The sequence below is a fragment of the Salvelinus namaycush genome, chromosome 35, assembly GCF_016432855.1.
Source record: "Salvelinus namaycush isolate Seneca chromosome 35, SaNama_1.0, whole genome shotgun sequence".
In the NCBI taxonomy this organism is placed as follows: domain Eukaryota; kingdom Metazoa; phylum Chordata; class Actinopteri; order Salmoniformes; family Salmonidae; genus Salvelinus; species Salvelinus namaycush.
This window is the reverse complement of record NC_052341.1, coordinates 29,553,305-29,566,976: the sequence shown is the minus strand read 5'-3', so window position 1 is coordinate 29,566,976 and position 13,672 is coordinate 29,553,305. Positions and strand designations below refer to the sequence as shown.

The 13,672-nt window shown below is 47.5% G+C and overlaps 1 protein-coding gene across 4 annotated transcripts in view; it reads right to left on the bottom strand.

The window, feature by feature from the left end:
- Nucleotides 1–1,195: 1,195 nt before the first annotated feature.
- LOC120029711 (pleckstrin homology domain-containing family A member 1-like) overlaps nucleotides 1,196–13,672 on the bottom strand; it is a 35,320-nt gene continuing 22,843 nt past the window's right edge. For 2 of the 4 annotated variants that reach the window (XM_038974979.1, XM_038974978.1), the window contains exons 6-12: nucleotides 12,249–12,371; nucleotides 8,513–8,653; nucleotides 7,841–7,909; nucleotides 6,057–6,121; nucleotides 5,614–5,677; nucleotides 5,371–5,460; nucleotides 1,196–2,999 (exon numbers count right to left, since the gene is read on the bottom strand). In XM_038974979.1, the coding sequence (XP_038830907.1) occupies nucleotides 2,622–2,999; nucleotides 5,371–5,460; nucleotides 5,614–5,677; nucleotides 6,057–6,121; nucleotides 7,841–7,909; nucleotides 8,513–8,653; nucleotides 12,249–12,371 (930 nt within the window). In that variant the 3' untranslated portion in view covers nucleotides 1,196–2,621. Of the gene's footprint in view, nucleotides 3,361–4,582; nucleotides 4,654–5,370; nucleotides 5,461–5,613; nucleotides 5,678–6,056; nucleotides 6,122–7,840; nucleotides 7,910–8,512; nucleotides 8,654–12,248; nucleotides 12,372–13,672 lie in introns of all 4 variants that reach the window. The other 2 variants (XM_038974980.1, XM_038974981.1) reach the window with 2 other exon arrangements.

Here is a 13,672-nt window from a genome sequence, read left to right as displayed (position 1 = left end):
TTGAACCGACGTGGAATAGACGTTGAATTGACGTCTGTGCCCAGTGGGTCCCCTGCTTGTGTTCTTTAGAGTTCCACTATCTGGCAAGCACATCCTTCTCAATACGAGCCCATTACGTGTGAACTGACACTTCTAATGAAGCTCTACGAATGTCCGTTTGAGTCAAAGTCAGAGTTACTCAAACCTGAACTCGGGAATGGCGAGGGATTCCAATTGTTGAGTCCTCAATGCAATTTGCTACAACAAGCTTTGGCCACACCAAATCCCTGCCAGTAACATCCAAACTCTGAGACCTGTTCCAATATGTTTAAGCAGTTTGTTATTTCTGAGTGTTTTTATTGGATGTACGTTTGTGTAATTGTAAGACTAATAGAGGCAGAAAAGGAGGGCCTAGCATCATTAGTACATGGTTGGAATAATGAGCCCCCTGCTCTTTCTCTCACTCGGTTCCCCATCCAAACAAGAGCTTTTGAGCAGGATTTGTTTCCTCATACCTGGCTCTGTGCATCATAACACTGTGACAGTGAGTCAGGCCTGGCCTGCTCCCAGAGCACGATGGATTCCAGCTGGGTTTACTACGAGATAGCAGGGACATCTCGGTCACAACAGACAGCTCCTTCCAACTGGTCAGTGTGAGGGACTGGCCATCTCTAAGTTTAGGTTTTGTGCACTACTTTTCACCAGATCCGTATGGGCTCTGGGGCACTATACAGGAAATAGGGTTCCATTTTGGACACAGTCTTAAGTGTAAGATGTGGCCTTGATCAGTCAGACTGATGGAATTCACCTTTGTTCGGAACACCAAATTGAGATGAATGAGAGACATTTGGTAAATATCTCAGTTGGCCATAGATGCCAAAAAGTAAGGCCAACAGATGGCAGTAGAGCCCTGCGTTGCCAAGTCCTTTCCTATGGTCTTACCAGGCCTTGATGTGTCAACTTTTAAAACACTGTAAAAATGAGTTACACCTCTAAATGCAATCTACAATAACATGGTGGAAAAGTTGGGGGTTACAAAAGAAGTGAACATAGCAGACATTGCATGTAATAGAAAAATATTTGAGCAAAACACTGGCTTGTGGTTCCTTCCTTCAGCACTAGTGTCAATTTTCTGTTTTGACCGCATCCAACCTCAAAAAAAGACATTATTTAAATGATTCGAGTCAACACAAATAAGAAGCAAAGTCACTCCAACTTGAATCCATTGATTTATTTTCAAACTCCACTTAATAAATAATGCACATGATTCAGAACATCAGGTACACAATTAAAAGGGTCAAAATATCTTTATTTATTTTTTTCCTTCTCTCTATAAAGAGAATGCAGGCACTTTACCAGCTATACAGTAGAGGTGTGCAACACAGTAACACGTTACAGGAACAGTACAGCTGAGAGGCACAGAACGCCTCCCCACAGACACACAAACTGTCACAGCGTACGGAAAAGTAGTAAAATAGTCGCACAGTAGAAAAGAGAAGAGGACCACAAAGGAACACCCATAAAACAGACCAAGGGCAGTGAGCAGCTTATCTGCCCACAAAGTGCCATTTGAAAGGCCCTGCCAAGAGGCCTATAGATGTGTTGTACACATACATGTCCTGTTTATGTCCTCCTGAGGGAGAAGTCTCTATTCAAATGCATGCTAACATTGGCAGGCACGTACAATACAGTGCAGGACTTCATTTGGCAAATAAAACAGAGGTGTGACAGTGTGTGTGTGTGTGTGATAGAGAGAGAGGGAGAACGAGAGAGCGCCTAAAACACAACAGGTGTAACTCTCATATGAACAGAAGGACTCAAAGCGTATCTATTTGAATGATGAATAAAAACCAGAAATATAACACTTAACACCCACTTTCTTTCTAAAAACGTAGCTGAAAGTAAGAAAGCGGCAGGGAAATTCATCTGCTAAGTTATCTTCAGGATGTGGTTCCATGTCTCATGATGTGCTTCGACAACAGCATGCTTTGGATAGAAACTAAAATGGTCATGTTAAAAGTTCACACAAATCTACACCACACGTGTATGTTTTTGTGTATGAGTGGGGTCGTCTCATTGACAACAGTTACAACTTTTTCACTTACATAACTATGAACACAAATAACATCTAGCCCCTTTTTTTTATATATTAGTCCCAACAACCCCGATAACAGTAAATCAAGTGACGCCTGGGAGGAGGAAGTGGAGTGGGAAATAATGACAAAAAAATGATTAGTGACTTTCTCAGCAGAGTAGCCAACCCAGTCCACCTCTTGTAACCTCTTGAGCCAATGGAGAGGGGATGATGTTCAGGAATCATTACAATACCAACAACAAGAGAGAAAGAGCAACACCCAACAGAAATATCAACAACGAAAGAGACTGAAATAGAACATCTGACGGCATCTCCTTGCCCTGAAACATCACGCCCTTTGCTGTGTTAAGAGAGGGTCTGGATACAGGGGAGAGTAGACGATCAACGGTCACAGCCAGGGACCACTTCCTGTCTTCCTGAGGGCCAGGTTGGCTCTGATTGGTCACGTTTGATTGGCTTTCCTCTTGTCGTTGTTGATGACTGTCCACTATGTCCAGTCCCCTTTCTGTCAGTGTGAATCCTGACAGGAGGGGTCAGGGTTAGAGGCTCACACCTGGCTGACATGCAGGTCTGAGTCCTCGAAGCTGAGGGAGGAGAGTTCCGGTTGGTCGCCCTCTACCTTGCTGCGCCGTCTCCATGGCGACAGCTCCTCCTGGTGGGCGTTGGTGGGGTAACGGGACGAGGCGCTCACTTGGACAGACGGGGGGTCTCCTGGAGAGAGAGGCGGGAGCGGTGCGGTGGTGGTGCCCCCTGGTGGCCTCGCCAGGGCAGCAGGCCCAAGAAGTCCTGGCTGTCCCAGGTCAGGGCCCGGGCCCCTCTGGGGCTGGTGGTAGGGGAGCTCTGCCTGGATGGGCGAGCGAGGGATGGGGGGTCCCGCCTGATTGCTGCTACAGTAGAAGGCGGAGGGGGTGTGGTCGCTGTGCTCCTGCAGAGTGTTGGGGGAGGGAACGGAGGTAGGGAGGGGGACAAAGTCATTCAGATTCAGAAGCACTGGATGCAGGGGAGTCAGTCAGGTCAGTCACAGCGCTGTAGCAGGGGCAGTGGCACAGGGTGGCAAAGGGAGGCAGGACAGCATCAACAGTAGTTGAAGCAGTGGTAGTATCTATAGTGGTGCAGGAGCAAAGAGGAGTAGTGGAGGAAGCTGGAGGGAAGCAGCGGCAGACTGAGGCAGCAGATGTAGTTGAAGAAGGAGGATGGCAGCACAGACAGTGGTGGTACAGTAGACAGTGGATGTACAGTAGAGCTCACTTGGGAAATGTTAGTATCTCACTGTCACATTTGACTCTCTGAAAAACACGACAGAGACAAAACAAAGAAAACAGATGGCCAAACGTTAGCGAAAAGATGACCGGTTACGACGAGCTAAAAACCTGTTGAGGAATGGCGAGTGAAAAAGTGGAAAAAGTGACACACAGGGTGAGACTTGAGACAAGAAGGACAGAGGGATGAAACCAGAATAAATGGGTAGAGCTCGGAGAACGTAAGTGTGTGTTGAAGGGGTGGGGGTGCACGACGACATGTTGACAAGAATCACAGTACTACTGGGTCATTAGAGAGCATGAAAGGCTTCAAACTACTAGACACACTTTCCCCAAACCAAAACGGTAACTAGAGACATTAAAATACATGTGGAAGTGTTAAAAAGTCTCAAAGTTGGTAAGTGTAAGATGTTGAAGCCAATGAATGAATGAAAGAATGAATGAAGATATACTGTGTGTGTGTGTGCGTGTGCGTGTGTTTCTAGGATAGATCAGGGAACATGCAACACCAGCCTTAGGCCTAGATACCAGCGACAGGTTACTGTACTACAGACTACTGCACTACAGCGCCCCACCCTACATTGGAACCCAGTGACGTAAGTGGTATCTATGTGGAATATTTGCTTGCACATGGAGGCCAGATAGAAGGCCCTTTTCATTTCTCCCCTCCATTGTCGATATAAAGGAATGGGATCTCAGTAAAAAAAAATGGCCACAAACTGACCTGGAAGTCACAAAATGTGTTAGAAATGTATTCAAATCAGTTGAGGAAGAAGGTAACCAGTGATGCCAGAGGAAGTTTTCCAAGAAGCCTAGTCAAGAACAGACCAGTCGATACTGATCTCTGGAAGGAGGAGGAGTGAGGTCATGTGGACCAGGCGAGTTAGTCTGGTCAATCAATGGCAGATTAGAGGATGTCTGTCCAGAACAGTTAGGATGGAGAAGGGGGAGGGGCTAATGATCAGCACTCAAGCATGAGATGGAAGTCTATCTATTATCTAGTGACTGGGCTTGCTTGGGTGTTTCAGAGGGGAATAAGCAGTCAAAGCTTCATTCCACTATACTGGACCAGGACTGTGTCTGAAATGGCACCCTATTCCCTACATAGTGCACATCTTTTGACCAGAGCTCCCCCTGGTCAAAAGTAGCGCACTGTTTAAAGAATAGTGTGCCATTTCAGACGCAACCTAGGACTACTACTTGGCAAAACAGAAATTAAGCTGCTTGACTGACACGGGGGATCACATACGTGCTGCATTCACCATTGCGGAATGTATACCTCTGTATACAAGGGTTCGACAGCCGACGGGCTTGACGCATCTGCAACAACACAGTAGTGCACAGCTTCGTTAGGAGAGAGAGAGAGAGAAAGAGAGAATGGGGGGAGGACACTCCGGCCAAGAGAGGGAGAGAGGCAAGGAGGAGAGAGAGAACAGGAGAGTGGCTGGATTTGGAGGTGGGGGTTTCTATTCTGTGCGGGTGTGACCGTCGGTTACGGTTCGAGGTGGGGTATCTAGCAGCGTCACCAGGTCGAGTAGAGATAGAATACTGCCTTGGGTACTGTAGTGTAAGCTACACCTGCAGTATGTCAATGAAAAACCTGGAACCCCTCCCCCAACTGTGATTGGAGTTTCTAAGCTGGGCTGGTGGGTGGGTGAATGGCTTACATCCAAACCGGATCTTAACCTTTACTCTTCAACAGCCAGAAACAGACTAACTAGAGACATTCTAGCCAAACCGGAACAGCGGATTTCGATCAAATATGGTTCCCTGCAAAGACAGTCAAGTTTCTCCATCTCGGAGCAGAGATCTCAAAATACTCTTCCTGGGCACCCACATGTCGTGCAGGCTTTTATTCTAGCCCAGCACAAACACACCTCATCCAACTAACCATCAAGCCCTTGGTTAGTGAACCAGGTGTGTCATGTAATACAAGGCTGGAACTAAAGTGTTGAAAGTTGTGACACCCTGTGGGTCCCAGGCAGAGCCAGTATGGAGGACCAGTGGCTCAGGCCCAGCCCCAGACTGAATACGTACAGAGGCAGCTGAGCGTCCAGGCCCCCGCTGGGCCACAATGGCTCCAGAGATGGCCTTTATCCAGCTGTGCATCTCCTCTGGACTGTCCGACTACAGAGGAAGGAAGAGGGGTCACAAAGAAAGAGAGAGAGAGAGAGAAGGAATAGGTTACTGTGTGCCAATGGCAATGGACAGTTACTGTATCTTTTCAATGGAATTCAGTCCATATAGGCAGACATTAACTGGAGAAAGAAATTGTCTCACCTGTATGTAAAAGGTCCTTGAGCTAGTGACAACTTCAAATAGATTGTCCCTCTGCATTAAGTCACTGGAAAGAAAGACATGAACACCTCTTTCAATAATATTCAAACCTTCCAGTAACGTAAATCACTGGGTGTGAACGTAAGAGAGCGCGTCGCCGTCGAAGGACGACAGTAAGCCAATTCTGTGAGTCCATATCCAACATTTACACTTCTCATCTGTGAGGACGCTACAGTTGGCAGCCATGTCTGCGTCCCACATGGCACGCTATTCCCTATATAGTGTATGTAGGCCCTGGTCAAAAGCAGTGCAGCAAATAGGGAACAGGGTGCCATTAAGGACACAGCCCACATCTCCCTCCCAGCCCCTATCACCTTGGCACTTGTCCCGCCGGTGTCGATAGCCAATCTGTCTAGCTCAGTGACTAAAGAGTAAAAGACACTGACCTCTGTTTGCACTCCTGAACTTTGTGAACCTCTTTCAGTGGGATCACACGCAGTGGCTCTCTCTCCTGAGAGAGAGAGAAAAGAGAGAGAGAAAAGAAAGAAAGAAAGGAGAAAGGGAGAAGAGGAAATAGCCACGGAACATGTTACACCATCACAATACATAATTAATTCAACACAAGCAACATGACATGAACAATCCAACGTGTAACATGACAGCACAGGAGCTAGTCCCTGATGTGCCCTGAACAGAGAGGACAGGCTGAGAGGGTAGAAGGGGGATGAAGGGGAGTACTCATGATCTGCCCTCACAGGCCTAGCTCTGATCCAGGGAGTTTCGTCACGCTTGCTTTTTACGGGAGGCTCAGCAACAGCACGTGACACCCTGGACAACAGCTATCACAGGCCTAGAATGAAGCTAGAGGACAAAAATTCATCCACCGTAGGACTAAACTGAGGACTTGCCTCATTTTCCCCATCTGCTAAAAGGTTCTAGGACTAAGCATATGATCATTGACAATAGGCTCTCTGACATTATGCTAGATTAATAGGAACATAACAGGATCCCTGCCCACCTGCTGCCAACCACCCATCCACACACACAGGCTGGGACATGCTACGCTGTCCACAAGTGGAGCACCAGGAATGGAATTCACGACGCATTCCACGACGTGCTGAGACAACAATCCCCAAAGGCAATACCCCAGTCCCCCTATAACCCCCCACACACACACAAACTATGAGATTACAGTGTGTGTGTGTTTGTCTGGATATGTTGTGTGTCTGCTTTGTGTAACAGTTTTGCTTCCGTCCCTCTCCTCGCCCCGACCTGGGCTCAAACCAGGGACCTTCTGCACGTTACCCATCGCTCCGCAAAAAGCTGCGGCCCTTGCAGAGCAAGTGGAACAACTGCTTCAAGGTCTCCGAGCGAGCGACGTCAACAATTGAAACGCTATTAGCGCGCACCACCGCTAACTAGCTAGCCATTTCAGACCGGTTACACTTGTCTGGATATGTTGACGTTGCAAGCCCGTGGACAGTCAATAGCGCAACCCCAGCATTATCATCTCTATAGGAGACGTATCTCTGCATGTCTTTGGCCCTGGGATAGAGGCACTAATGGCATTTCAGTAGGAGAGGATGGAGAGACGAAGAGGTCTGGACAGAGAAAGCACACACACTCAGGCCCAGTGTTAGGGCCAATGGGAGTCAAGCTAATTCCACTGCAGCAGCACAGCGACCACTCCTAAGGGAGGGGGAAGAGGCAGACAACGTGTCCCTCCTGTCTGAACTCGTTCTCTACCTCTCAGATCATGAGAGAGGGGGTGCAGAATGTGAGCGGGACAAAAACAGATCTATCAAACAATCTAGAAGTAATTTAGCCACAGTTCAGAATGTGAACGCTAAGAATCTAACCTTTCCCTCATAGAGGAGAAGTCAAAACCAGGCTTGTCGATTTGGAAGTCCTATTTATTAGTGGCTGTGCCAAGAGCTTTGGGAGCCGTGAACAATGCGCAGTCCTGGAGTCAACTCTTATCTGATTGGTGTGTGTGTGTGTGTGTCCGTCTGTCCGGGGCTCTAGGGCTCTGTGAAACACAGGTGCAACACAAAGACGAACTGCTGGCCAACGGGGTCACACAGCGCCTTTGTATTGTGTGGTGTGTGTGGTGTGTGTGTGTGTGTGTGTGATGGGGCAGGCGGGTGGGCAGCTCAAGGACATTTTATGTGGAGTGTGTGTCACCTCGCTCACAGACGCAGCGGTGGAGAGGAGAGACATTCCCACTCACCAGGTCTGACTTAAAGTAGCTGACCACGTTCTCCTCCAGTAAGAAGTATCTCCTCTTCCAGTTCTTCATCTGCGCAAGAGAAAGTTACAAACATTCGAAAGTCAAACATTCGAAAGTCATATACAAAATGGCCATCAACATTTCCAGCACCTCCAAATCCTTCGACTTGCTAAGAACGTGGCTAATTGATTGCTATTCTGATATTGTATAGGACCACGGTTTGCTTTAGAATGGCTGGATTACTGTGGTTAATATGGTCTATTTATAGGGGATAAGAGAAGGTACAGTAGTTTAAGGGTAGGACAACAATGAAGGATATAAATCACCCTCAGCACCCTGGCTGTGTCCAAAATATCTGGTCAGCTGCTTTCTAACTCATCATCATCCTAACACAACAACAAACACACAGCGCTGGTAGTGTTAAATGCTTGTAGCTGACAGAGAATCTCTCTGAGCCTGTGGTGTATTCATTCGGTATCATCCAGAGGAAAACGGACAAAAACCGGGAGCGACTACCTGGACTTGTCCAATAAGAAACACTCCTTTTCATTGTCTGTGCAAAACGTTTTCCACTGCATTCCTTTATGAATACGTCCATGGTTTTGAGCGTAGGCTGCTACAGCACTCTCTCCCCTCCCCCCCAGAAAGCGTCCTCCTCTACTGTCTACCTACCAGGGCTCCCTGCTTGACACAGTATCCAGCCTTGATGAGCGCCTGGTCCTGCACCCCCCGCCCCAGGAAGTAGGGCAGCTGGCTGTGAGCCTTCCGCAGGCCCCCCCTGTCTGCTCCATTCTGCCCCCCGTCGCCCTGCTCCTGCACCACAGGGAAGGAGGGAGGACACATACACATAAACTCAGCAAAAAAAGAAGCGTCCTCTCACTGTCAACTGCGTTTATTTTCAGCAAACTTAACATGTGTAAATTGTTGTATGAACATAAGATTCAACAAATGAGACAAACTGAACAAGTTCCACATACATGTGACTAACAGAAATGGAATAATGTGTCCCTGAACAAATGGGGGGTCAAAATCAAAAGTAACAGTCAGTATCTGGTGTGGCCACCAGCTGCATTAAGTACTGCAGTGCATCTCCTCCTCATGGACTGCACCAGATTTGCCAGTTCTTGCTGTGAGATGTTACCCCACTCTTCCACCAAGGCATATGCAAGTTCCCGGACATCTCTGGGGGGAATGGCCCTAGCCCTCCGATCCAACAGGTCTCAGACGTTCTCAATGGGATTGAGATCCAGGCTCTTCACTGGCCATGGCAGAACACTGACATTCCTGCCTTGCAGGAAATCATGCACAGAACAAGCAGTATGGCTGGTGGCATTGTCATGCTGGAGGGTCATGTCAGGATGAGCCTGCAGGAAGGGTACCACATGAGGGAGGAGGAGGTCTTCCCTGTAATGCACAGCATTGAGAATGCCTGCAATGACAACAAGCTCAGTCCGATGATGCTGTGACACACCGCCCCAAACCATGACGGACCCTCCACCTCCAAATCGATCCCGCTCCAGAGTACAGGCCTCGGTGTAACACTCATTTCTTTGACGATAAACGCGAATCCGACCATCACCCCTGGTGAGACAAAACCGCGACTCGTCAATGAAGAGCACTTTTTGCCAGTCCTGTCTGGTCCAGCGACAGTGGGTTTGTGCCCATAGGCGACGTTGTTGCCGGTGATGTCTGGTGAGGACCTGCCTTACAACAGGCCTACAAGCCCTCAGTCCAGCCTCTCTCAGCCTATTGCGGACAGTCTGAGCACTGATGGAGTGATTGTGGATTCCTGGTGTAACTCGGGCAGTTGTTGTTGCCATCCTGTACCTGTCCCGCAGGTGTGATGTTCGGATGTACTGATCCTGTGCAGGTGTTGTTACACGTGGTCTGCCACTGTGAGCACGATCAGCTGTCCGTCCTGTCTCCCTGTAGCGCTGTCTTAGGCGTCTCACAGTACGGACATTGCAATTTATTGCCCTGACCACATCTGCAGTCCTCATGCCTCCTTGCAGCATGCCTAAGGCACGTTCATGCAGTTCATTCTTGTGGTGTTTTTCAGAGTGCGTAGAAAGGCCTCTTTAGTGTCCTAAGTTTTCATAACTGTGACCTTAATTAACTACCGTCTGTAAGCTGTTAGTGTCTTAACAACAGTTCCGCAGGTGCATGTTCATTAATTGTTTATGGTTCATTGAACAAGCATGGGAAACTGTGTTTAAACCCTTTACAATGAAGATCTGTGAAGTTATTTGGAATTTTTACAAATTATCTTTGAAAGACAAGGTCCAGAAAAAGAGACCTTATTTTGCTGAGTTTAAGTGTACGAAGTACAAACACACATATACCTAAAAAAAAAAAAATTTTTAATCTTTGTTCGATTTTTCGTACTGTTGTATTGCTGTGCTCAGGGTACCTTTGAAAATGAGACCCTGGTCTCATTGCATTTCCCATTACTAAATAAAATTTGAATAAATAAAACACACACACAACTACAAAACCAATCTGGCACGCCAACGCAGACAGACAGACAGACACACAGAATCAGACGTGTGTGGGAAAAGCCCCCCACCACATCGTCTACAGTGACTAGAGATATGATAGAGAATTCACTGCCTGTTGCATGTGTCAAGCAGAAGTTGAGGCCCACTGCACCACCACCACCCACACAGGAAGTGACATCAGAGGCCATAGCTTGTGCATCTGGATACGAATTTTCACTTTCAGCTACTATTGGCTGGCTATACACCAGATACCAGCACAAGACAGGATATGACTTGTACTGCTCATAGCTCATACACAGCAGCAAACAAACAGTGACTGAGCTCCTCAGTCAGTGGAACACTATGTTCAATGTCTGTCTAGCTAAAATATGGCCTGATCCATGGACACCTTCAGACAGACAGTCTATTTACAGTGCATTCGGAAAGTATTCAGCCCTCTTCACTTCATCCACATTTTGTTACGTTACAGCCTAATTCTAAAATGGATTGAATAAAAAAAAAAAAATCCTCAATCTACACACAATACTCCATAATCACAGTGACAACAGGTTTTTAGAAATGTTAGCAAATTCATTCAAAATAAAATATAGAAATACATGATGTACATACAGTAATTATTCAGACCCTTTGCTGTGAGACTCGAAATTGAGCTCAGGTGCATCTTGTTTCCATTGATCATCCTTGAAATGTTTCTTCAACTTGACTGAGTCCATCTGTGGTAAATTCGATTGATTGGACATGATTTAGAAAAGGCACACACACCTGTCTGTATAAGGTCCCGCAGTTGACAGTGCATGTCACAGCGCAAAGACCAAGCAATGAGGTCGAAGGGATTGTCCGTAGAGCTCCGAGACAGGATTGTGTCGAGGCACAGATCTGGGGAAGGGTACCAAAACATTTCTGCAGCATTGAAGGTCCCCAAGAACACAGTGGCCTCCATCATTCTTAAATAGAAGAAGATTGTAACCACCAAGACTCTTCCTAGAGCTGGCTGCATGGCCAAACTGAGCAATCGGGGAGAAAGGCCTTGATCAGGGAGGTGACCAAGAACCCAATGGTCACTCTGATGGCTTTCCTTCTGGAAGGTTCTCCCATCTCCATCTCTGGAACACTCCACCAATCAGGCCAGACGGAAGCCAATCCTCTGTAAAAGGCACATGACAGTCTGCTTGGAGTTTGCCAAAAGGCACCCAAAGGATTCTCAGACCATGAGAAACAAGATTCTCTGGTCTGATAAAACCAAGATTGAACTCTTTGGCCTGAATGCCAAGCGTCACGTCTGGAGGAAACCTGGCACCGCACATCACCTGGCCAATACCATCCCTACGGTGAAGTGGTGGCAGCATCATGCTGTGGGAATGTTTTTCAGTGGAAGGGACTGGGAGACTAGTCAGGATTGAGGGAAAGATGAACGGAGCAAAGCACAAAGAGATCATTTATGAAAATATGCTCCAGAGCGTTCAGGACCTCAGACTGGGGTGAATGTTCACCTTCCAACAGGACAACGAACCTAAGCACACAGCCAAGACAATGCAGGAGTGGCTTCGGGACAAGTCTCGGAATGTCCTTGCTTGTAACTGTCTGAAACCACACTTGACTGAACTGTTCCAAGCCACAACAGAGCAGGTGGCCTTCAAATATATGTCAGATATGACATAAATATGTCAATATGCCAGATATGTCTAGAAGTTAACAGTAACTCTCCCAAAATCCCAGAAATGTCCCACTTTCTCCAGAAATCCCAGGTGAAGGAATCCTGGATATCCTGCTGATTCCAGGAATATTCTAACCAGGACTTCTGGAAAACCTGAGAACTCCATTAAAAGTTACTTGAATTTTTTGCATGTTCATATGAGTGGGCAAGGTTAGGGTTCGTTAAGTGCTGGGCCAGACTGGTGATCCTTCCTTACCTGTGTGGCAGTGATGATGGGTACCCCTCCTATGATCTCAGTCTTATAGGAGATCTGCTTCATGGAACCCAGCACCTCCTGAGGCATCTCTGCACTGGGCTGGCCGTCCCCCGACTTTGGCACCTGGAATATGTTAAATAAACATCAACTCCCAGAGTGCATCAGGAGCCAGGAGTCCAGGACCAGCAGAGTGGACAACATGCTCCGATAGCTTGTTAGATGTGTCCCTCTGCAGTCTCTGTAGTGATGTGATGTACTCCCTGCCTGCTTGTTAGTATATTTTCCATCAACTCTAGCCTGGGGGCTTCAGAGAGCCACTGCTACACTGTGGTGACTGGGGTCATCGATTGATGTGTGTGTGTGTGTGGCCCGCAGGCATTAGGGAACATCCCCACCCCTCTACTAGTGGCCAGGGCTCACACTCCAGTGCACGCACACAGTCAAACATTGACAGCCATCGGTCTATTAATAGCAGTGTGTGGCACAATATATGGAGTGTGTGTGTGTGTGTAGTAGGGCCTTTTGTATGCCTGACAGAGAGTGTGTGTTTGTGTATGGGAGCTTGTTGAGTAACAGTGCGGCTGTGTATGGGAGCTTGTTGAGTAACAGTGCAACTGTGTATGGGAGCTTGTTGAGTAACAGTGCGACTGTGTATGGGAGCTTGTTGAGTAACAACGCGACTGTGTATGGGAGCTTGTTGAGTAACAACGCGACTGTGTATGGGAGCTTGTTGAGTAACAACGCGACTGTGTGTGGGAGCTTGTTGAGTAACAGTGAGACTGTGTGTGGGAGCTTGTTGAGTAACAATGAGACTGTGTGTGGGAGCTTGTTGAGTAACAGTGAGACTGTGTGTGGGAGCTTGTTGAGTAACAGTGAGACTGTGTATGGGAGCTTGTTGAGTAACAGTGAGACTGTGTATGGGAGCTTGTTGAGTAACAGTGAGACTGTGTATGGGAGCTTGTTGAGTAACAATGAGACTGTGTATGGGAGCTTGTTGAGTAACAATGAGACTGTGTGTGGGAGCCTGTTGAGTAACAGTGAGACTGTGTGTGGGAGCCTGTTGAGTAACAGTGCGGCTGTGTATGGGAGCCTGTTGAGTAACAGTGCGGATGTGTATGGGAGCTTGTTGAGTAACAGTGCGACTGTGTATGGGAGCTTGTTGAGTAACAGTGCGACTGTGTATGGGAGCTTGTTGAGTAACAGTGCAGCTGTGTATGGGAGCTTGTTGAGTAACAGTGCAGCTGTGTATGGGAGCTTGTTGAGTAACAGTGCGGCTGTGTATGGGAGCTTGTTGAGTAACAGTGCGGCTGTGTATGGGAGCTTGTTGAGTAACAGTGCGGCTGTGTATGGGAGCTTGTTGAGTAACAGTGCGGCTGTGTATGGGAGCTTGTTGAGTAACAGTGCGACTGTGTATGGGAACTTGT